The sequence below is a fragment of the Neovison vison genome, chromosome 7 (genome assembly GCF_020171115.1).
Source record: "Neovison vison isolate M4711 chromosome 7, ASM_NN_V1, whole genome shotgun sequence".
Taxonomy (NCBI): domain Eukaryota; kingdom Metazoa; phylum Chordata; class Mammalia; order Carnivora; family Mustelidae; genus Neogale; species Neogale vison.
Genome location: NC_058097.1, coordinates 99,957,210 through 99,980,677, shown reverse-complemented (window position 1 = coordinate 99,980,677; position 23,468 = coordinate 99,957,210). Strand labels below are relative to the sequence as shown.

At 46.1% G+C, this 23,468-nt stretch overlaps 1 protein-coding gene across 2 annotated transcripts in view; it reads right to left on the bottom strand.

Annotated features, from left to right (window-relative positions):
* Window positions 1-46: 46 nt before the first annotated feature.
* The window catches only part of PDGFD (platelet derived growth factor D), a 217,839-nt gene continuing 194,417 nt past the window's right edge, over window positions 47-23,468 (bottom strand). For both annotated transcript variants that reach the window (XM_044257760.1, XM_044257762.1), the window contains exons 6-7: window positions 11,886-12,100; window positions 47-2,701 (exon numbers count right to left, since the gene is read on the bottom strand). In XM_044257760.1, coding sequence (XP_044113695.1) covers window positions 2,576-2,701; window positions 11,886-12,100 — 341 coding nt within the window. In that variant the 3' untranslated portion in view covers window positions 47-2,575. The remainder of the gene's footprint in view (window positions 2,702-11,885; window positions 12,101-23,468) is intronic.

The following is a 23,468-nucleotide window of genomic DNA, read 5'->3' as shown; positions in this document are numbered from 1 at the left end:
GTGAAAGTAAGGTCGTAACACTGTACTCCTTTCAAAAGTGCCGGAGTAGTTTTGTTCAAAAGCAACATATATTTTTCACGAAGATAAGAGCCATATTACATTTGCTATAGAAGAATGCGGCGAGAGGAAAAAAGTGCGTGTTGCCGATATGACAAAACACAACCAGTTCCGCTTATGAAAGTGTTCTGCTCCATAAGAACGTAGTGAATGAAAGGCATTATTCCAGGTGAGCGAGCCATGCAGAATTGTGGATTTATTAGGGTTTGTTTTGAAATGTAATTTGTATGGCGAGCTTTTCTATTCCTCTGATGGCAATGGAACAGATTTATTGGCTACACGTTGGAAGTGCAACAGATAACAGATAACCAAGGGAGACGTTTTAATAAAACACTCAGGAAAGAAGAAAGAAAAGTGAGCGAATATGCCTGCTTCCATTTCAGCTAATAAATAAAGAGCACAGATAGGGCTTTAACCGAAAACCATCGTGGTTATTGCAGCCTGGAAGGTTTATTGAAAACCCAGGGAGAACATGCTCAGCTTTCACACACCCACAACGGTGTGAGCGGCACAGGCCACAGTCAGGGGACACACATTTGATCTGGGCACCCGAGCCGATGTTTTCATGGTAAACTTGCATGTGGCCGTGAAGGGGACCAGGAGGTCCCTGACCGCGAGGGTGTCTGCTTGGGACATTTCTGACTGTGCTCTGGGATTCTGGGCAACTAGACAAGGCAGGGATTCCCACCCTCACCCCTCCGCAGCGAGAACACTGGGTGCTTCTAGGGAACTTTCACATTGTTAATAAGCAATGGCCTCCGTCTCCGAGAGCTGAGAGGGAAGGAGGCTACCAGTGAGGATGGTGGGGAAGGTGGTCCATGCTTTCAAGTCCAGGTGTATTTTGACCCCGCACCTGAGCACTGGGCTGGCACAGCCCACGCCACACACCCCTCACTCAACAGGTCCTGGTCACTAGGGCCCTAGACTCACGGGAGAAGTCCGCTTTCCTTTTTTTGTTTCCAGGCAGCAAGAAAGTGGGACTCTCTCCGGGTGGCCCTGTGGCTATCTGGATTTCAGTGTTTCTCTGTCTCTTGAGCCTGGAGAATGATGAATCGCTTCCTACTCCGGGACTCAGTCTCCTTTCCAATAGACATTGAGGAGCCTGGGAGGGAGACATGAGGAGACCACCGATCCGAGCTCAAGGTTTCTAGCGGCGGAGCAAGGCCAAATTTGTGTCCCCAGGACAGCCTTCTAAGAACAAACTCCGTGGATCTGGAGAGAACCACAGACTCCAGACCTGATTCCACTTAGTTCAGAAACAGGAATTCAGAATGGTAAGTGAGGGTACAATTAGGAAGTTACATCAATAAAACTGGGTGGTTTCTATACAGGAAAGCTTTTAGGCTGTAAATAATTCAGGATGTTTGCCAAATTTAAATGCCATTATAAATCCACGTTTGTGTATCAAAGAGATGGGAGCATGAATGCAAGAGACATAAAATGGACTGGCATAAAATGGGAGCATGAATGCAAGAGACATAAAATTGGAGAGGTTTGGATCTGTTATTGTTAAGGACCCAATCAAATACTCCATTCGATTTCTAGTTCTGTTACTGTCTCTACATTCACTGCTCTTACTTTCAACTACCCAAGTCTTTCAATGAACACTAGTTGGAAAGGGTCATACAGAGTCCCCATGCCGTTTTCCAAAGGAGTTATTTCTGTGGAGGTGTTTTCCAGAAGGAAACAATTCAAATTTCTGCTACAGTTAATAAACTGTTTCTGGGAGGATTATAATAATAAACCTTCTGAGACATTTTTTGGAGACAGGTGTTCAATGAATTTGCATGCCTCAGCAGGATGCAGAAAAAGACTCAATGACTTACTTCCTAAAGCATCTATATTATTATGGCATGCTTCTGGAGATGGGCAAGTATTGTCTACCTAGGTAAGCACGTAGTATGTCCCATGGGAAACATGGTTAGGTCTGTGCCTTTGTCCCAGAATCCATAGTTTTCCTTTTTTTTCTTTATAGTTAAGATGTATATATAAGAAAAGCTCATTTATTGGTTTTTAATATACAAGGTGCTTTCTTTAAAAGAGCAAGCTCCAAGATTGTTTTGTGATTCAAATTTTAAAATAACCTAAATAATCTTCTGAATCTTCCAAGGTCATGTTTCTTGTATTTAATATGTCCCTGAATTTTTCAAAAGATTTTTAAGTGTCTAAATGACACCACCATGCATCAGCTCTGGTGTACCTCGTTGTAGACACGGAATTAACCATTTGATGTATTGACACAGAGACGTGAAGAGTATGTACGTATGTGTACGTACGTGTATGGATTCTCTGACACTATTATTGGCTGCGATCCTATATTCTGGGCTATAGACGTTGACGATATACCTTGCTACTTGCCACGGCTAACCAAGCTGGGTTGAAACTCAGCAACCACTTGTATTCATTGCTTTGCAGGCTAGTAGTTAAGTTCGGCTGCTGGGAGGAAAAGGGTCTCTCGCCACACCCTCCTCAAACTAAGGATTCATTCGTGCTCAGCGTTAAGTGTGTGCACACCCCTTTATCGAGGCGGTCTTGAGCTGCAGACACAGTCGCAGCGCTCGTGATGGTCCAGCTGGATGTCGACGAGAGCCATGTGCTTTGCTCTGCCCCTCCTCTTGAAGTGGCCCGGCTCAAATTTCAACACCTAGGATCAGAAGCACAGCGCCTGTTAGAAAGTTCCTGTTAGAAAGCCCGGAGGCTTAGCACAATGACATGCCCCTTCTGCTCTTTATGACAACTGGTTCCCAACCCTTTGAGAAGCCCATAAGAACTTTGGGCTTGCGACGATGACGCCCTCACGTTAACATTTTTACAACTGTCAACTTCCCGACGCAGGCAGCGTGGTCACTGGACCACAGGGTAACGCCACCAGCATCCCCTGCCGGCGGCGCAGGATGAGCTCCAGGGTCCCATCGGGACTTACGACAGCTTTCCAAGGGCCCGTTTTGTGCCAAGTGCTGCTCCAAACCCTGTTATAAATATTCTTTGAACAGAGCATATATTACGGATAAATACAATACTGAGTATTGGTTATTTCTGGAAACAAAACAGCGGATAGTATCATGAACACGAATTTGCCGGTGCGGATAAATGTTTGATGTAACGCCGGGATGTAATGCCTGATGAAGGTGCATAGTGGCCATAATTACTTGAAAACGCGTGTATGTCCTTATCCATTTGTTAAAATGCAATACCTTTTGCGATTTAAAACAGACCAGGCTCCACTAGAATTTCTCTACCTCAATACTGTATTGATACGATGTTTCTTCATAAAGTATATCCTTAATCTCTTAAGTTAATAAGTTGATTGGAATGACACGGGGCAGGAGAGCATCGTGCTAAGGGAAGTAAGTCAGAGAAAGACAAATACCAAATGATTGCACTCCAGTCTGGAATTTAAGAAACAAAGCAGATGAGCTAAGTGGGGGGAAAAGAGAGAAAGAGGCAAACCAAGAAACAGACTGAGCTACAGAGATCACACTGCTGGTCACCAGAGGGGAGGCGGGCGGGGGGCAGGGGAACGGGGGACGGGGCTGAAGGAGGGCACCTGCTGTGAAGAGCTCTGGGCAGGAAAGGGAAGTATTGAATCACTGTGTTGTACACCAGAAACTAGTATCACGTGGTATGTTCACACACTGGAATTTAAATAAAAACAAAAAAATCTAAGTTGAAACATAATTATAGTATATTTACATGGAAGCTAACTTCTTCCCTGCAGTGGCCTTTGCCGAAATCAAACATTACTCGTCTCAGACACGATGCCTTGGAAACCATACACGCACACCCACCGACACGATCTCGTCAGTCCTCTTCTCCTCTGCATGCTCCCAGGCCCCCGTCCGCCGTCCGTTTGGATTTTTTTCCCATTTTCCTTTCAGACTCTGAACTCCAGCAGGCGCTACCATATAACGATATTGTATGCTACAGTTTTCCAAGGATGAGCACAGACACGTTATTTCTTCTCCCCTCCGACAAACCTTGTCGCGTAGTAGAGGATGGGTCCTTATCCCCGTTTTATAATGGGGGGACCGAGATCCTCAAAGAGGCCGCGAGCCCGTGTGGGGTCTTCCGGCCACTGCGACTCGTGCACTGGGCTGTCCGCTAGGGTCCTAGCACCCTGGCACCCATGCGCTGATGAGCCCGTGATTTCCTTGTGTCTCCAAGGGCTGTCGGGCTCCACGTGGGAGCTGGAGCAGGGACGTGCCTGGCATATGCTGGTCCCTGGTGAAGGCTACGTGTGGCAAAATCTTGCTTTGGACTCTGTGGGACGTTTCATGATACTCCTCTGCTTCTTGACCAGGAATTCCTTCCCAGACGTTTGCTCATTCTCACATCAGTACCTGCTTGGAGCCATGAACAGACCCAAACCCTCGACTAGGAAAAGCGAGTGCAGAGTCCTCGTCGCTTGTCCCCCCCGTACGAAGCCAGGCTGGGCCATGGGGGCCCCAGGGAGGAGGAGAACAGATCAGCTCGTCTCTTCCATGTTCGATCAAGCTACGGAGTCTGCACTCAGCGCATACAGAGCGGGACACGGATTCCCACCTGCAGCAGAGCTCCCGACGGATGCTGATGAGCCCATGGGGGGGGGGGGCACCCGACGAGAGCTCCTGCCAGAGGAGCAAACACTCCAAACCATCTGCTGTTGGTAAACTCAGTCCAAATGGCCGTTCTCTGAGCTAATTCTCTTGTTCTCTTTCCCTCCTGTGACTCGACTACTCTGACAGTCTGTGTCACCGATTCCACCCAATTTATTTTGTGTCCTAGTTTGGATCGAAGCGCTTTGAGAACAGCGGAAGCAACGACTCATGGTACTGATGCCACACGCTGTCATAAGGGGCTTTTTTGCAAATATTATTTGGATCTCCCTGCAACATTTAGTAGTTTTCTAATTTTCATACGTGAGGAAAGAGAGAGGTTAAGCTACTTGCCCACCGTTACGGAGCTGGCATGGGGACTTGACCCCACGTGGCTGAGCTCGCCTATGCCGTGGGAACTTACGTGTGGATGGCTCGCAAGCAGGCTGTGCACACAGCGTTGGGTGAAGCAGCACCCCGGGCCATGGGCGGTGCCGTCGGAGCCCGGAACGCTCCTGCTCTCTCCTGTTCACCTCCCCCCTGCATCTCCTCTCGTCACCTCCCTCCCTGCACCTCCAACAAACACAGGGGACAGACACACAAGCCAGGAAATAAAGCAGGGGCCAAAAACAGGGCCCCATGCTTTGGCCTACTTGTAACGCTTTCACAGTTTTGGAAAATTTGAAGTACCAAGAGCAGAATCACAGTGGTCTGTGCCTTCTGTGTGTGGTCACCATGTGCTCGCCTGCTGGGAACTTGAGGGTTTTGCTTCTTCATTTAAAAAATAAAACAAACAAAAAAACCCCAAAAGACTCCCCCCCCCCAAATACCCCACCCGGCAACAGTGGTTGCAGAATGTCTGACATTTTGGGCACCCAACAGCCCCACCCGTGATGGCCCCAAGGTGCCGCTGAGCTCTGCCCCGGCGGCACGCTTGGAAGGCGTTTCAGGCTTGAGTCCCACAGCTTTGCTGAGAACTTCTTCGATGTGCATGAGTTGCTATTGTCCAAGACTCTACGTTAACCAGACTGAGGGTTCTGCAGATGGAGGGGAGGGAAGTGAGTCCCCAGATGTGAGTGTCTGAAGAGCATGACTGTCACAAGAGCCTAAAGAGCAGGGATGACCGGGCCCGGACTCCCGGGGCTCTTCGCGTTCTCATCTGACGGCCAACAGAAGAGCCTGGCGATGGCGTCAGCACAGAGCCCAGGTGGTTCTTCTAACCCGTCTCCTGATGGTTCAGGGATTTTCCCTGTGTTTTATATGAAGCAAGGCGAGCATGGTATATATGTGTTTTGTTGATAAGAAGAGAAGAAAATGAATTGGCAGACACTCTTCCAGACAAGACCGGAAAGCACTGTCTGAACAAAGCGGAAATCGACTGCTTTCCCGGCTGATCACGGCGCCGATGTTCAAAGCTTTCAGACCATGTAATAGTCTGAGGTTCAGGTACACCGCACTGAGAGGAGGAAGAAAGCAAAACTGACTTGAGAGAGCATGGGAAGTTAAAAAAGAAATGAAAAGCTTTTATCTGGGAAGGCAAACTGGCTGGTTATAGGTTATCTGCTCACTTTTAAAGGGAAGGAAGGAGCCACTGAATTAATTTCAGCCGCCGAAGGACACATACTAATAAGACCATCCCAAAATGCTTTCCTATTCTCTGAGCTAGGGCTCACAGCTGTGAGCGCACCCCAAAGTAAAAGCCCACTGACGACCCGCCAGCCACTTCTTACTACCCGTGGGTGGAAACCCTGAGCCCTCTCCACCACCTGGAGAACCACACGAGTCCAGGCAAAGTTGACTCGGACTACCTGGAGAAGGACTAAGCCGGGTGGTGGCTTGCGCAATGCTGCACAAAGCCCAAGATGCTCAATCTGCAAATTACCACATCACGGAAGATTTTTCACTTCATTTACTCGCCTCGTTGCCAATAAACCACTGAATGAATCATTGCCATAAAGCTATTCCACTAATAAAACAAGACTAGGCAGAAAAGCTGTCTGCTGAGTTGGGTTCTTCTTGATTGGGAACATAAAAAAAAAAAAGGTTAATGCCTTTAATAGTTCTCAGATTAATGGCTGACATAGGAACACAAACACATATTTCAGGACAAATGCATTGTATGAGCTGGAAACATTAAGAGTTTATTTAAGATTCGTCCCAACAAAGCAGGCTGTACTCCATATACATAGCTTCTGATCTTTAAAAAAAGAAAAGAAAAAAGCTTCCTATTTTTGCCTCCCTTTTGAGTTTTTCCATGCTTCTAGACTTCATGAAAAATGTGCAGAGAGTTTAGATTTTTAAGGGCTGCTAGACCATTTTTCTGAAACCTAAGTGATTATGAACGAGAACATCTCGAGAAGGGATAACACATTATTTTCTGCCTGGATAATTACCGAGCTTGCAGGCAGCAGTCCCAGCAGACCCAGAGCCTCGCAGCAGAAGGACTGACTGTATGTGTGGTAAGATAGGGTACTCAGGAAGAAAGACACCGACGACAGAGTTTAGGAACGATTCCCTGGCTGATGAAGTCTGCAGGTGACCAAAGGCTGGGATTGTGGTCAGGGTCCATAAAACGCTCATGAATACTGAAAATCCAATCTTGCTCTCTGTAGACATCATGTTCTGTGGGAGCACACGGGGGCTACTGTGGGGGTGCACTCAACTGCAGTCCAGCCTTGAAAGAGCGAAGCAGTTCCATCCATAATTCCGACAGCACCTTACAGGGCTCATGACCACACACTGCGGAAAATGTAATGGAAGGCTAACTGGGCACCACAGTCAGAGTGCAGAATTTGCCTGGACGACCATTCATGTCACAGTCGGTCTTGTCTACCTAAGGGGGAGCATGGCCCAAGGCAGGTGTGCAAAGCGATGGCAGGAAGGTAGGTCTACAAGGGAAGGAATGTGCATATTCGGCTGTACTGAAATGCCGGGTCCATTCACTCGGGGAGCCATCGAGGCTGCAGGGAAGCCAGACCTCTCAGAAAACTCCACCCACATCTCTTCTGGACTTTGCAGTCTTCTGCCCTCACATCTGTCTAGTAGCCCCATGAGCCAAGTGTCACTGTTATCACTGATGCGTGAGTGAATTTCTCCGTCAGCATGAACTGCTGGTTGTCCGATCCGATCTTTACTCCTTCACGTTGACCTAGCGCTGCCACCTCCAGTTTGCTTCTATTCCTTGTATAAGGTAAGGTAGGGTTTGGCGGGTAGGATGGTGTAATGGTTAACGGATGCCATGTCATTTCAAGTCTGCCTGGGAACCCCAAATTGGGGGTTATTGTGGGGATGAACTGAGGAACTCCTAGGCCCATAGGCTGCCTTCCACATGGCAGAGCTGGAACCAGGGGCCACATATCTTCCTTCCGGTCAGACAGTGTTGTGCTCTGTTGCCTCATCTCATTGCAAACACAGGAAAAGCCCCTGGGAGCATGGTCTCACAGTCTCACCCAAAGAGACAGAAAGAGGATGAAGCAGGGAAACTCTCCTTACTCTAGAGATGCTATTTCCAGAGAAAGGAACCAAGTTTTCTTGACTTCTGTTATGGTTGGTTAGAATCATAACCCCAAATCTCATTGCTTTTGCCACAGAGTAGAAACTCTTCACTAACTCATTTTGTTTCCTCCTTGATCTCAATTTCCCATTTGAGCTAGATTTGTTTCTATACCAGATGCTTAAAACATGTAAAAACCTAAAAGTATGATTATTTTATCCCAAGTCTGAAGCTCAACAGTTTAAAACCTCTAATTAATCTCTTTTCATATATAAACATGTGCTTACACGTCCTGACTCTTAAGCTGTTAATAGGAAGCAGATTTTTAATATAAAATTCTAGAGCAAAATAAGAAGAATCTTCTAAAGTCATTATTTTTTTCCACTTAGTCCAGAAACAGAGATGGGTCTAGGCTGTGTTCTTCAATACGGCAACCCCCAGCCATGTGTAGCTATCTACATTTACATAACTTAAAATCACATAGAACTCAAAGTCCGATCTCCTGTTTGTGTCGGGTCCTCGTCAAGTGCCAACTAGCCACATGTTGCCGGTGACTGCCGTACCGGGAGGGGCAGGTAGGGAACCCTCCCTTCACTGTGGAAAGTTCTACAGGGCATGATGGACAGTTACAGCAGCACAGCGACAAAATCACGAGAGGACGGACAGAGAAATGAACTCTGATCTCTCTCTGCTGCTTCGTGAATTTTTGGCTGTTGCCCGAATGTCCATTGATGGGAACCAGAGGATGACAAACCGCTAAGGTAACCTTATTTCTGGGGAAGATCCTACTCCTCCATGGCACGTTATCAAGGCAAGATGGGACCTGAAATAACAGCATCTACATGGTATGTTCTCTGGAAACTTCCTTCTGAAAACTCACTACCCCAGAGTAACTTTTATATCCTATGCATTCCAAGAGGCTGCAAAGAACTATTATTAGCAAACAGGGAAATGCCTTAAAGGATACGTACCAGCTTTGGAGAACAGGAAATCATAAAGAAGGTAACACTGTATCGTACTGGTGGGGGTGGGGGGAAACCCGCTCAACCCCCTGCTTGGGAAACAGCATGACCCAAGAACAGAACAATTATCTAAGCTTCATTAGGAGCTTTATAATTTTTCCCATTTTATACTTTAAACGCCGAGTGCTGAAATATTTGTGCAGAGTCACACAGGCCTGCTTATGTGACAAGTTCCAGTTACCCTTAAGGGTGCTCACGGCCCATGGAAACTCATTTCACATCTCATCAGTTACAAGCAGCAGCTGGGGAAACTGATTTCTTGTGTCTCTGGGTTAGAGCACAGATATAGAATAGAAAAAAGAACCAGGATTTTTCCCTAATGAGCCAGGCTCAAGCCGCCCCCACTGCTGGAAAGAGAACAAGCCTCTACTCTTTCCCGGGGGCACTCAGCAGAGGGATCACTGTGACATGTTGCAAGGTATTTTAGGAGCTGGGGGGTCAAGGAGCCAGACATGTTGTGTCAGGTATGCGGCGGCTGAGAGAGTGATCGATGTTGTTTTGTCTCTTTGTCCAGGGCCTGGTAGAGTGACTTTGTGCAGAGCTCTGCAGACCCCAGAAGTAAAAATACTACACTACAGTGTTTCAAAGAGCTGCTTCAGAGAGCAGCTTCAAAAAGATGCTGGCATCTCAGACCTGCTCCTGTGATGAGCAGAGATCAAGGGCTTCCCTTTCTAGATGTTAATTGTGAATGGAAATTTACAGGTAACCTCTTGGGTGGGCAGACAGAGACAAGAAAAGAAGCAAGAAAAGGACCCTTCAGTGTTCTTTAGCATTCACTGTCTGGAATGTGAGGGGTTTTTTGTTTTGTTTTGTTTTGTTTTTTTAAAGGGGTGTTGTGCACGTTCAACTCTGCCATTTCTGCAATAAACAATATAAAACATGAAGCTGTAACTTCAAACTGAGTGGAGTCCAGAGGAAAATAAAACACTCTACAGATAGATCAAAGGCCTGTACTTAACTGTTTTTCCTCTGTATTTATGCCTAGGTAGTGATCTTGTCACTTGCTAGATTATTTTAATTCTAGCCTGATACTGTATTTGGCACTAATCCTCAGGGTCTGACTAAACATTACAAAATTCAGGTTCTTAGATGCAAAGGATAACATCCTATCTAGAGTTCATCAGGTCATACAAAAATAAAACACAATGAACGCAGACTATAGCATTCTCTGGACAGGAGAACTTTTTTTTGTTGTTGTTGTTCCCCTTGAAAACTGCAGGGTGGAGTAAGGAATTCTTATGACTAAGAAAATAAGCTCTATGAAAGTCTAAAATAATGTGTTTCTCCCATGTGAGGTAAGCCTGGTCCCTGTGGCATTTAATTTCCTACACTTCCCAAGTTGGAAATACCAGTTATGACGTCTCCATTCTCATTTAGCTCCCGTCACCTCCTTAAACTTGTTTGTATTGACTTACTGTTTTCAGGACTAAAAAAAGAAAAAAAAAACCCTTTTAAAAGCTGAAGGTTTTATTTAGGGGGCACACTTTACTCCTTTGTTTTGGTGGATACAAGAGGAAAAGCAACGCAAACAATTATTTCTAATGGTCTAATGGTAATGTCTGCTTAATTGTTTAGATTATGTTCTTAAATACATTTCGGTATGATGTTTCACATCTTACAAAAGGCATTCCATATGCACTATTTTATTTGAGCCCCAGAACCACTCTATAAGTGATTATCTGTTATAATGTCTTAGTCTCATTTCGCATATGTGAAAACTGAGTCTCCATATTTGTGACTTGGAAATACTCCCACGATTGGGAAGTAAGAGCTGCTGCCAAGGTCAGGAACAGCTCTGAGCTCCCCTTAAAGCCTTTAATGCTCAATAAAGTGCTATGTGTTCAAAAAGGAAAAGCAGTGTTACTAGTGATAGGAACATAGAGTCAGGAACACAGAACTCCGTTCTCCCTAAATTTTATTCCTCTTTTATCTTCATATTTACTTTTGTTTAGTTTTGCCTACTTTCACAGCTGATTTCCCAGGTAGCACTCAGCAGTCTTTAGGAAAAAATGGTACTTTTAGAAGAAAAATAATATCCTATTTAGAGAATTAAAAAGTCTCTCTAAACATCTTGTGTCAATTTACATTTTGCTATCTTCACTCTCCTAAATTTCTTAAGGGCTTGACTGCATTCAAGTTTGGCCCTTAGATTTTTCTTAAAGTGACCTAAATTTTGCCATGACAACCTTTACAAATACCACATATTACTACAAAGAGGTCACGTGAGCTCTGAATCACCGCATCATGCATTTGATCATATAAATAAACAAGGATGTTGTCCCACAGGTTGCTTTATGATGATTAGAAAACAGAGTCCAAGGGCTCCTGGGTGACTCGGTCGGTAAGGTGTCTGCCTCCGGCTCATACATGATCTTGGGGTCCTGGGATCAAGCCTGGCATGGGGTACCCCACTCAGCAGGGAGTCTGCTTCTCCCTCTCCCTTTGATCCTTCCCCCACCTCTCTGCTGTTGGTCTCTCTGAAATGAATAAATAAATGAAATCTTTAAAAAAAGAAGAATAGAGAAAAGAGTCCATCTTTCAGGATGTACTTAGCATCTCTAGGGCATTTGACTTGGTAAGTTTAGCTCATGTATAATTTCAGCTCCCAGTCATCCTTCCAGCTGGCTGCCTTTGTGCAGTGAACAACTAGAACAACTGTAACCCATGGCCTGGTGGTCCAGCACCCTACCCTAACATTTCCAGCTGGAAAGAACTCATGCGTGTTTGAGAAGGACATACCTCATGATACTTTTTCACAGTCTTCCCAGAACTGCATGTGCAGGATTTCCAGTTTGCAGTCCCACAGCCACAGTTGCCCCCACAGCGCTGCACCAGGAGGCAGCGGGGAAAGAAGACCACGTGCGTCAGCTTCAGTTCCTCTCTTAAGTTGACGGAATAATTCCTGGGAGTGCAGCTGTAGCGCTTGACGTCATCATTGAGCCTGTCCAGGTCGACTGTAAGAAACACACACAGGTGTGAGCCAGCACCTGACCCGACGCAAAAACTCCCAGCATGGGTTTTTGGGAAGCCTGTGGGAAGATGTGAGAATGACCTTAATGCAGGCATTGAATCTGCCCTTGGGATCTCATTTATTAACCTCACATACAAGGTGGAAAATCTGATTCTCTTTTGATCCTATCCGATCTTCAAAAAAAAAATAAATAAATCAGATAATTTAATAAATTATATATAATAAATATTAATACCATGTGTATTAGAAAGAAAAAAATTACCATGTTAATAAAAGTATTTATTTGCTTGAAAAGAAAAAATTACAACAACAAAGAAAAAACAAAAGCCTCAAAAACATGGCTAAACCTTTATCTTGGTTAAATTTCCTTATACTTTTTTTTAATATAAAAAAAGAATTCTGAGGAAAGAAAATGAAGTGTTCAGCAATTTAAAATAACTGCCTTTATCTTAAAAACAAAACAAAACAAAAACCCCAAAATACATGGCCTCTCAATTCTCAATAAAACCTAAACCAATAAAACCTAAACCATGATTCTCTAAACCATGATTTAAATATAATTTGAAATCTATCAGGGATGCATTAGGGACAACTACTCTATTATGCTTGGCTGGTGATGCAATTTTACAGGGAAGTATGAAGAAGAAAAGGTTTTAATTTCATTTTGACTCCAAAGTCAACCAAAATGTCCACGGAGCTGGCATTTTGGGGAGTGGGTATTGAGGCGTATTTGTGCCCTGTGTCCTAGGTGGCCACAGCGCAGAGAGAGGGCAAGGGCTGGGCTCTGCCCCAAGGCCGTGGTTGCCTCCCTCCCGAGAGCTGGAAAGGCACCCAGCTGCTTCCAACCTCTGTTTCCTCATCTAGGAAATGTCAACAGCAGAACTTCACCTGTCCCACAGCAATACTGAAGGCTGACGCTAGGGTGCCTGGCACACAGTCAGTGTTGATTAGGATTATTCTTCGTGATTCATTTTGATCTTTCCTCCATCTTTCCCTTTCAAGTCAAATGGTTAAAAAAAAAAAAAAATCCAGGCCTTTCTCTCGTTCTCTCTGTTTGTCGTGACTCTGGGTCAGTGACGGCCAAAGGGGTATGGTTACTGGGACTTTTGTGAATTAAGACCAACACTCCCAATTTTCACATTCTAGTCACAGTATGTCCTTGAATTAAATTTATATTACTGTGTTTACACAGGTTCCAATCAGTGTTCTGCAAAAGCCAGCTAATCCTCTATGCACTTGGGGTACATGCCCCCGACCAAGCCCTAGAGGGCCCGGGAGGAATCCCACAAAGGTGAGCAGACAGCAAGCACCAGGCTGCCTCTGCACTACCCCCTGCGAGCGTCTTAGTCTTAAACCCAAACTGGCTGAGGAGCGGGGAGCGTGCTCTTTTAGGGTCAAAGCCAGAGGCTAGGGATGCTATCGGGAGAATGCAGGGGAGGGAAACCCAAAACAAGGGAGGCTCACGGGGATGAGGGGTCCCCTTCACACCACGAAGTCAGCGGAAGGTCTGGCGATATGGGCAGATGACCCCCTGACTAAGAAGTTAATGGCAGTTGGGTTGGTGCCCTGCCCTGAGAGCCTTTCCATAGGAGCGAATGGGCTTTGATTCTCCAGGGCAGGGAACTCCCCCGCCCCCACCAGCTTCCCTATGCTGAGCCTGCGACATTGGGGGAGGGCAGGAAGGGGGCAGCTGAAGAAATGCTGAATAACTTCTGTGCATCATGTATGGCTGTTTTTTCCCTTCCTTTGTAAAGACGTGTCCTAAGTTTAGCTATAATCAATCCAGATTTAAATTGAGTGAACTGTGTCTTGGGAAAGGAACCGTTTTATTGCTGCTAAAGCCCTGGAAGTAACTGCCAGCAAAGCAGGAAGGATTATGTAAATGCATTAGGAAGCACCGCTGTCATCCATTCCAAGTGTCACCTTGAGACAAACAGTGACGCTGGCTGGCGCAGTGCCATGCCGTGGACGGGGCTTGTGCCAGTGGCTGCAGCTGCCGAGGATGCTAACGGGGGTCTATCTGGTCGACCGCCGAGCAGTCAACAGGTGCTGTTAGCGAAGAGAAGGGGTTGGGGTGCAGGAAGGCAGAGGGGGACAGGCAGGAGGATGTGTGCTGAGGGTCTCCAGGTCAGCCCCCACGAGGCACCTTCTACTCATCACCGCACTTCACCATCCCCCCCACCCTGTTAAGGCGGACGGGAAATGGGACACTGGGCTTCGGAGCTCTCTCCCCTTTGGCCCCAGCTTCTGGCACATCTCGGAGAACGGGGGCATGGCTGTCTCTGAAAGCCGAAGGAAGAAGAGCTCCCTGGTGCCACAGGACGTCTGGGCGGGAACAGGTGCAGCCTTCTCCCCGGATAGCCCAGAGCCCCGAGACTCTCCCGGGGATGTAGCTAAGCCTCAAGGTGCCCTCAGCAAACCGGGGAGAGGCACGTCCTCCTGCCTCGTCTGGAAGCAGGACTCTTCACATCAGGTAAGTGCTTTACTGACCAGCACTGGTCCCCCCCCCCCCCCGTTCCCTGCCCACTGGGAAGAGATGTATGATGCCGTCCGTTCTAGCTTCAGGTCGCCGACGTGACTGCTTCGGCCGTGGCCCGGGCTGACTCCCTGGCATCCAGCGGCCCTGTGTCTCTGGGGACTGAAACCACCAAGGCACTCGATATAGAACTTGGCATAAAACGTGCTTCCGAGCGGATGCAAACAGCTGCAGGCGTGACTGTGGGCGTTCTGCAGGGGACACTGAGCTCCCCGTCAAAGGGGACGCGTGAGGCGGTGCCCGCAGGACGCCGGGCAGCAGGCGGAGTGGTGAGCAAATGTCGGGGCCTCCCCGGATGGGGGCTCGGCTTGAGCCTCTGGAGGGAGATCCAGGGAGAGGGCTTTGCTTTCCATTCCTGCTTCGGTCTCCAGACAGGAACAGGACAGGGCAGCAAGGAAGTCCCCAATGTAATTCAAGGGCCCTGGAATTTCATCTATTTTCCCTTATTTCACCCTGGTGTACATAATGTTATAATTCTTCTTTGGCTGTCCTTTTGAATTTGAGTCTTGTCTTTCCATGGATCTTCGACATCAGTTTTCCAGGCTGGGCACTGACAATCTGTTCAAAGGGCTGAGAAGGGGCCACTGTCCTCAGAGGCTTTCCCTGGACATATTAGTCCAATGTGGGGCCGTGCACAGGGCAGCGGGAGAGCCCCTCTTCTTGTGGCCCTGGCCTCAAACACAGGTCCTTTGCTGGAGATCCTTGTGCTGTGATGAGTTCTGGGGTCTGAGCACTGGGGACGTGTCAAGCAGGAGAGAGCATTCAGTCTCCGACCCACGGAGGCTCCTCCACGGAGGCTCCAGTGTGGGAGGACAGGATGGAGAGTCAGCCTGGTCTGGATGATCCCAGCCGCCCAGGCTAGAGTCTGAATCCAGGCTTTCTCCTGCCTCCGCACGCTTCTGACTGTGGTCTGAGGATTTGAAGGCGGGCAGGGGGTTGTGGGGGCAAAGAACAGCTTCCATGAACCACGCTGGGGTCTCCCCACTGGAGGACCACTCGCTATCTCAAGGACCAGGTTTCCCAAGTCTGTGACAGACTGTGACCTGCCATTTTCAAGATGTTGCCGGTGACGTACCCCCAAGCCCGTGTGCCCCGAGCACACACACTCATTTATTGGGTTCCACGGGAGAAGTACGCCAGGTTCTGGCTGACCGCCTAGAGCCTACTTTCTTCTTTGGCATCGAACAGCATAATGTGTTTCTCCATCGCCCCCAAACCGAAGGAGCCCACGTCTGTGCATGATCTGCATCTGAAGAAGACATGGAGACAAGCACCTTCTTGCCCTTGCTGGGCTGTGGCCTTAGCCATGAAAACTGGTTGCAAGCCCACGCAGAGAGCGGAACGGATTGATAAACAAAAATATGTCTTCAGAGGGAACCCCTGCTGGGGCCCTAACGACCGTTTTTACGGGACAGATAGAGCCGGGATAGGCACACCTCCCTCACGGTGTCGCGTCCCACTTCACCACACTTGCAGATACTTGTAGACGCTGCCCTTTTCACAAAGTGGAGGTGTACAAATCAGCACTTGTCCCCTTTGTCGCATTTTGATAAATCTCACAATATTTCAGACTCTTCATGATTATGGTGTCTGTTACAGTGATCTGTGGCCAGCGATTCGGGCTCACGCAAAGCTCAGGTGACGGGTAAGCATTTTTAGGTCTAAAGCCTTTTTTAACCAAGCTATGAACATTGTTTTTTCCACGGAATGCGATTGCACACGACACCACGGCGTAAAAGCAACTTTTCTACACACCAGGAAACCAAGCGTTCCTCTGACCTGCTCCCTTGCAGTATCTGCTTTCTTCCTGGGGACCCCCTGGGCTGGAACTGAGCACAAAGTGTCTCCGATGTGTGCCTGCGGGAGGACCCACGGGCTGGGCCCACGGCATGGGCGCCAACAGCTCACGATAACATTCTAACAGTCCTTTTGAAAGTCGATCTTATTTCAATTTTTTTTGGTGAATATAAAAATTCGCTGCGAAACAAAATAATGTCCTCCTTCTGAATGTAGGAAAGCACTGGTTTTTTGGTTTTGTTTTTGATTTTTTTCTCTCTACGCAGGTTTGATTTGTTGCTTGTTTTGCTTCCCAGGGAGATGATCCCCTTGGGTCAGCCCCTGGGGGTCAAGTTGATTGGCGGCTTTTGCCATGCTGGTCTTCCTTCCGTCGCCACTCGGCTGCGTGTGTCACCAGCCTTTGCTTGATCTCCCGGAGTCCCCGGGGTCTCCAATTAGACTTCCCCAAGTTCTTAGAGCCAGGAAGCATTTTCTAACAACTAGACCAAGACTTCACAGTGCTCAAATTCTTTATAAACTCTTTTAGCAGCAACACACCACCAATGTATTACCAGACACACACACACACACACACACACACACAGAGCATGTGCTGAAGGCGTGGGAAGTCTGTGTGCTTGAAGTAGGGCTATATATGCATATATTTATACGTATTACATGTATATAAATTATACATATATAATATATAAAATCAAATTTAAAATATAAAAACGACATATTTTATATATAAAAAATATATATGTAACTTTTTAAGACCATGCTTTTGTCATTTCTAGTTCACTTTCCCTAGCACTCAAGTCTACTATGTCAATTTAATCTTCTAGGGCTCAAGTCAAAAGCCACATTCAGCCTCCATCTCCTCTGATCCCCTACTACAGGCTCACCACACTTTCTCTGCCTTCTGCCATAGCCCTTACTTCAAAGACCTTGCTTTGCCCCTTTCTTTTATTCTGGCGTTTCTCTTCCATTAAACTATAAGGTTCATGGAAGCAGAGAGTTAATCACCTTTTGATTCCTCCTCTCCTAGGGCTTAGCCCGAACGGAGGTCATTTAAGTCTTGCTCTCCTAAAACCATCTGGTTTCAACCTGGTCTCCTAAAACCATTTGGTTTCAACCAAATCCTGCTGAAAGACGTACGGCATCTCCGAGGACAGAGCATGTGTGCCATTTCAGGATGTCTGGAATGACTAAGGCCAATAAAAACAATTGAAGTCCCTACTTCACCAGACAGGTGTTTCTGATTTTCCTTAAATCAGAAGACTTCCGCAGCTCTGAGTGGATACCCATAAACTTAAAGTCAAGGTCAGAGAGAGTTTCGGACACTGATAGCCCTACTCCTCAATCCAGTTTTCTGTCTGGACTGTCTGAAGGAATCAGACTCCTGCTGGTGCAGGACAGAGAAACTAGTCTTCGAGAGCCGGCTCTACCAAGGAGGAACCATGACGCGTGGCAATGACTGGCTCTGAGACCCACAGAATCTAGAAGCAGTGCCCCCGGGAGAAGACGGCGTCAGGAAGGCTCGCTTTCAGATACGTGGCTCGACGTGCCCTCTGCCCTATGGGGAAAAGGGCCACAATGTGTTATGGAAAACACTAAAAATGAGCCTTTGATTCTACAACCCTAGATTTATGAGGCTTTGGGAGAGGGTGGGAGGGAAGGGGGATAGAAGAGTAATTGTAGTATTTTATACCAAGTAACTAGGGTTTCTCAGCCCCTTTCAAGGTTCATAAATTCCCCAGGAGGAGTCTGTTCATTTTTACGGACATTACACCTCATTGTGATTTTCAGACCCCCTCTTCCATAAATCAGCCCATAATTGTGAAAACTGTTTCCACACCTCAACCCCAATTTGGAAGCACAAATAAATCTGGAGAGAGCAATGACTTTATAACTTTTAATGAGAAAATATCAGGATATCTTAAACTTAAAATCATGAATTTCACGACTCCGTTTGCTGGTTTAGTTTCTCAAGAACGGACATATTTACCACGTGTATTTATAGTGACTAACCTATGTCACCAGGTTCCCAATCGGACAACAGTGAATTTTTGGGGTTTAAAAACATTGCCAAGGGATACGTAAATAGAAAGGTACTGAGCACCTTTTGTGTGCCTGGTTCTCTGTGAGATGCTGTCATATGTGCAATTCTCAGTGACTTCTGGTAACAAATCCTCATGGGAGACACAACTGTCCCCATCTGAATGTGGGGACTGAGAGGCGGAGGACTTAACTGACCTGCCTAAGGTCGCTGGACACAGAGTAGGCATTTGACAAACACATGCAACAAAACGGGTGAGTGCACGGCCGTCTGCAAGGTGCTGAATGAGGCAAGACGGTCACTGATACCATCAGATGGCAATTCTCTGAACTCTAAGAACTGTGACCTGGTAGGACGTGTGAAGTCCACCAATGCCCATGAGAAACAGGAAACCAAGCTAGGAGGGGAATCAGAATCAAGCGGGTCTTGAAACGTCTTCCTCTCACGTATGAGACCGAGTCTTGGAGCTTCAGACACTGCTGAGCTCTCCCCGGCCTGGCCTGGGCAGCGAACAAACCCCAGTCCGTGGCACGACTCTCTCCTTCGCAGCTAATCATCAGACATTCTGATTTTCTTTTAGTATATAAATTGGCAATAACGGTACTTTCCTGCCAAGAAATGTATAAAGATTGAATGAGTTAAGGGGCACTTGGGTCATGCAGTCAGTTCAACGTCCGACTCTTGGTTTCAGCTCAGGTCTTGATCTCAGGGTCGTGGGATCGAGCCCCACGTCCGGCTCCACGTTCAGTGTGGCGTCTGCTTGAGATTCTCTCTTTCTCTCCCTCTACCCCTTCTTCTCATGTTCTCTCTCTCTCTCTAAAATAAATAAAATCTTAAAAAAAATCTAAAAATTGAATGAGTGAAGGGTGTCTGAAGCACAGACCCAAATCCTAGCTCTCGGCAGGCATCCCCCACAACACCGTCACAATGAAGAAAAGAGATAAATGAGTAAGGTTAAGCCCAGGATGCCCCAAACAGCTCCGATGCTGCAGTCGGGGTCACTAAGGGAAGGAGCATCACGTTCACCTCAATCCCCATGTCAGAAGGCAATCCCTGGGGCTTAACATGGTCCTTTGTAAGTCAAGACTCAATGGGCTGGTTTTCCCAGCACGGGTGGTTCTGAAAGGAGCGTGTGCTGTCGGAAGGGTGTGCGCTTTCCCTGCATCCCCAGGGGCACAGGACAAAAGGATGCTGTGGGGAGGGCGGGGGGCGTCCCAATGCTTCCCAGAAAAAGTGAATAAGGAACCCAGGAGGCAAAGACATCCATCATTAGCCAGAGTGACCATTGGGGTAAAGGCACATGCATCACCCCAGACACCAAAGTTACCTACTATTCTCCACAACTAAATGTTTTCCAGTCAATTGTGCTCTCATGGGAGGGGGGTAATGGGCAATTAAAGGGGGTCAGGATACCCACAAAGGTGGACAACCTCATCATGTAGGAGGAAAGCGAGGCGCCAGGAGGAAAAGGACCCAAATCCTTGTCCCCGCACGAAGACTTCCTTCAAAGCTTTTACGTGCGCCCGCACAGATACACTCAATGTGATCAACAAAAATAAGGCTTTCCTTAATGCTTTCTGGCAAACGGAGTGGGGAATCCAGATCCTTACAAGTCCTACGGGTCATCAACAGGGGCTGCACTCTAAAAAAAAAAAAAAAAAAAAAGTGCTTTTCAAAGGAAACATCTGACAAGCCAGAAAAGTTTCTGGGTCAACAGTATCCTAGAAAAGTTGAGTACTTGCCGGTTATTTTGTGAACTTGTAAGGAGCGGACTGATTTTACGGATCCTTAAACCCAGCACTATTTGGATACTCGGTGGGAGGCTCTCCAGATTAGCGATGATTATCTGACCGCCCTCCGGGGAAGAAAGCGGAAGAGTTCACAGAAATATCTTGTTTCTGTGCCGTTTTACCTAAGTAAGAGTAGTAGCTGTAACGTGCCAAGGGCCCATGTTAGAGAGTCTCTCTTGTTCATCCCAGCACAGCTTTGCAAAGTGGTTATAACTAGAGCCGTCCAGCAAAGGGCAGAACGCGGCCGCCCACGGGCTACCAGTGACTGCCCGAGGCCACGGTTCTTCGGATGTGGGTTAGAATTTTATCACAAGTGCACTTGACGACAGAGTCCACGCTTTTCATGCTGCCACATTCATTCTCCTGCTCTCATTCCATCAAATTTGTGGAAGACAATTTTCATACAGATAAGGACGGCTTTTCCTTGGGGCATATGACATGGTTCAGCAGGTTCAAGGAAACCAACCCTCTTTCAACCTCAGAAATTAGAAAAATAAATCTGTTTTGATTTAACGTCCCCTGTACCTCGTTTAATTGACACAGAGATAGTTACAGGGGATGTTATCTCCAGACTGACTCAATGGATTCATCACTAGTGTCAGCCAAAGGCCCCCAGCAAGTTGCTGCCAGATAGCAAATAGGCCAAGTGAAGGCGTTTGTGTCGTGATGGCTTCAGCCCGTTGTAGACTACGTTCACGTCTTAATATGCTATGAAATTATTTCCCTCATTCGAAATCATATTTGAAAGAACAAAATTTGATTGTCCTAGTTCGTAGACAAGGGCATGACAAAGAAATGGCAATAAATGACAAACTTAAAAATTAGAAGTATTTTGACCTGGGAGAATTCAGAACCAAGTCAAACATTTTGATCTTAAATGTATTTATGTCACCGAACTCTCAGATTATAGGCTAGCTGTTCACCCACAGATAGTCTTCAAATTAAGAAGTCAAGTGGCTTAAATCTAAGAGCAAAATAATGCCATGTGAGAAATCACAGAATTGGTATCAGAGCCTCTCAAATGGGTTAGTAACCGTCCCAGGGTTAGAACCCCCAACCACTTAGAGTCTGTAAAAATCACATATTTCAGGGACACTTGGGGGGCTCAGCTGGTTAAGCATCTGTCTTTGGCTGGGGTCATGATTCTGGAGTCCCAGGATCGAGCCCCATTTTGTGCTCCCTGCTCAGTGGAAAGACTGCTTTTCCCTCTCCTTCTGCCCCTGCTTGTGTTCCCTCGCGCACTCTCTCTGTCAAGTAAATAGACAAAATCTTTTAAAAAAATAACATATTTCAAACCCTATCACTTAGAATCAATTTAATATCAATATGTTTATTCCACTTAATGTAGAAATGCTGATTTTTTTTAAAGAGGAGTGCACATGAATTCTGGCACACGCATTAAAAAATAGCAACCCTTTGGGGAAGCATTTACTTGTGGTAAGTAAAACTGTCGTTCAAAACTATTAGGTTGGAATGCTCCAAAAACTGTACCCATAGTTGAAGACCAATGCTGATGCTGTGAAAATAGGCTTCTCCCTTGTTCTAATTTGTTGGATTTTTTCCCTATGACACAAAATGTTTGGGGAAAGTCAAGTTCTTCTGGAATAAGTTAAAAAAAAAACCAAAAACCAAAAACAAAACCCAACAGATCTCATTTACATTGTTAATGACCATACACGGCATCTCAATGAGCTCTCCACTCTAATAGAGTGTAAGGCTGATCATTTTTAAGTGAAAGATATCTAAAATCCATTATGAAGTTGAATAAAGTTGTGCTGCCCCTAAATTCAAAGGATTGTGCTGTAAAGAAATCACAGTGTGGTTTCATTTAGGCCGCCATGGTCTTGTGATGATTATAGTTTGCAGAAGATCCATGTAACTTTTTACCTAATTATGTGCAAGTGTTTTTTAACATTAGCAGAGTCATCAGAAAAAGTGAATGCAACTTGAACTTGATTTTTTTAAAAAACTTTTTGGCAGCTTTCAGTGAAAGTATGAGGTTGAAATTATTGGTAAAAACTGAGTTGTGGAACTATAGTTATGGACAAATTTTGATAATCCTTGTCACCCCTTTCTCCATATCCCTTAAGAAACAGAACATGGGAAACATGGGCTTGTAGTGTTATCTTCAGTCCAGAAGCTGTGATACACAACTCTGAGCTTATCTTTTATTTCCGAATTTTTGAAAAGTCGACGTTATGTGCTAAAGTTCTGGCTCCAGTATGTGGCGAGGTTATTGTGACTTTTCTCTCCCTCTTTTCCCCAGACCTCATTGACCTCTTGCTCTCCATGTACAAGTCTCTTCCTAGAAAGACCTTGAATCTCCCTGTCACCAAATCTGCTTTCAAACAAACACTAAAATCGAAGCATACAAATTAATTCTAAATAGGTACTATCCCTACCTCATTACAAACATTCCACACCCAGTGTGTTTGTGTTTTATTTTAGCGTTTATAAGACTCTGTGTTTGTACGTTCACATTGGAGGGTCATCTTAGAATCCTCTCTTTGATATCACAAAAAATGTCCCTTTGATCCATCTGGACAAATCAGAGGAATGGATATTCAACAGCTATCCATAACCGATATTTGCTTTTTACAACAATAAAGAATTATCATACTGACAAGAGGAAATTTTTTCAGGATCCTACAAAATTCACTCTTTTATTAGCCATCCAACAGACCTCCATTATCTGTAACTATGTTTCTGTCCCCGCTCTGCATTCACTGCTCCCTTCCTTATACAACAGATCAGAAACCATGAGTTTGTACTTCTTGAGTTTGAAAAGCTGACAGTGACAGCTGAGACATTAAACCCGGACTTGTCCTCGTGTGTGAGATAGGCAGGCAGGTGGTGTGGCGGGCGCGGAATGATAATGAAGTCAGCACGTTTATACAAGCGCAGGGACTGTGGACACTGGCCAGGGCTTCCAGAAACAGTACAGACCCACCTTAGGGCCATTCTAAACAAGAGATTAAGAAATGGCACCCAAGCCAACCAGGGAAAGAAGTGTTGACTCCGTCAGGACTACACGGAACGTCACCTTGAGAGTTCCTGCGAGGCTCTGTCGGGACCAAAGGCGTTCTTAATAAGCTACAGTCCTCAATCTTATGGGGCGGGTTTCTGAAAACTTTGGATAAATGCTCCTGCTGGATTATTAATATCTTTGATTCCACACACATTCACGGAG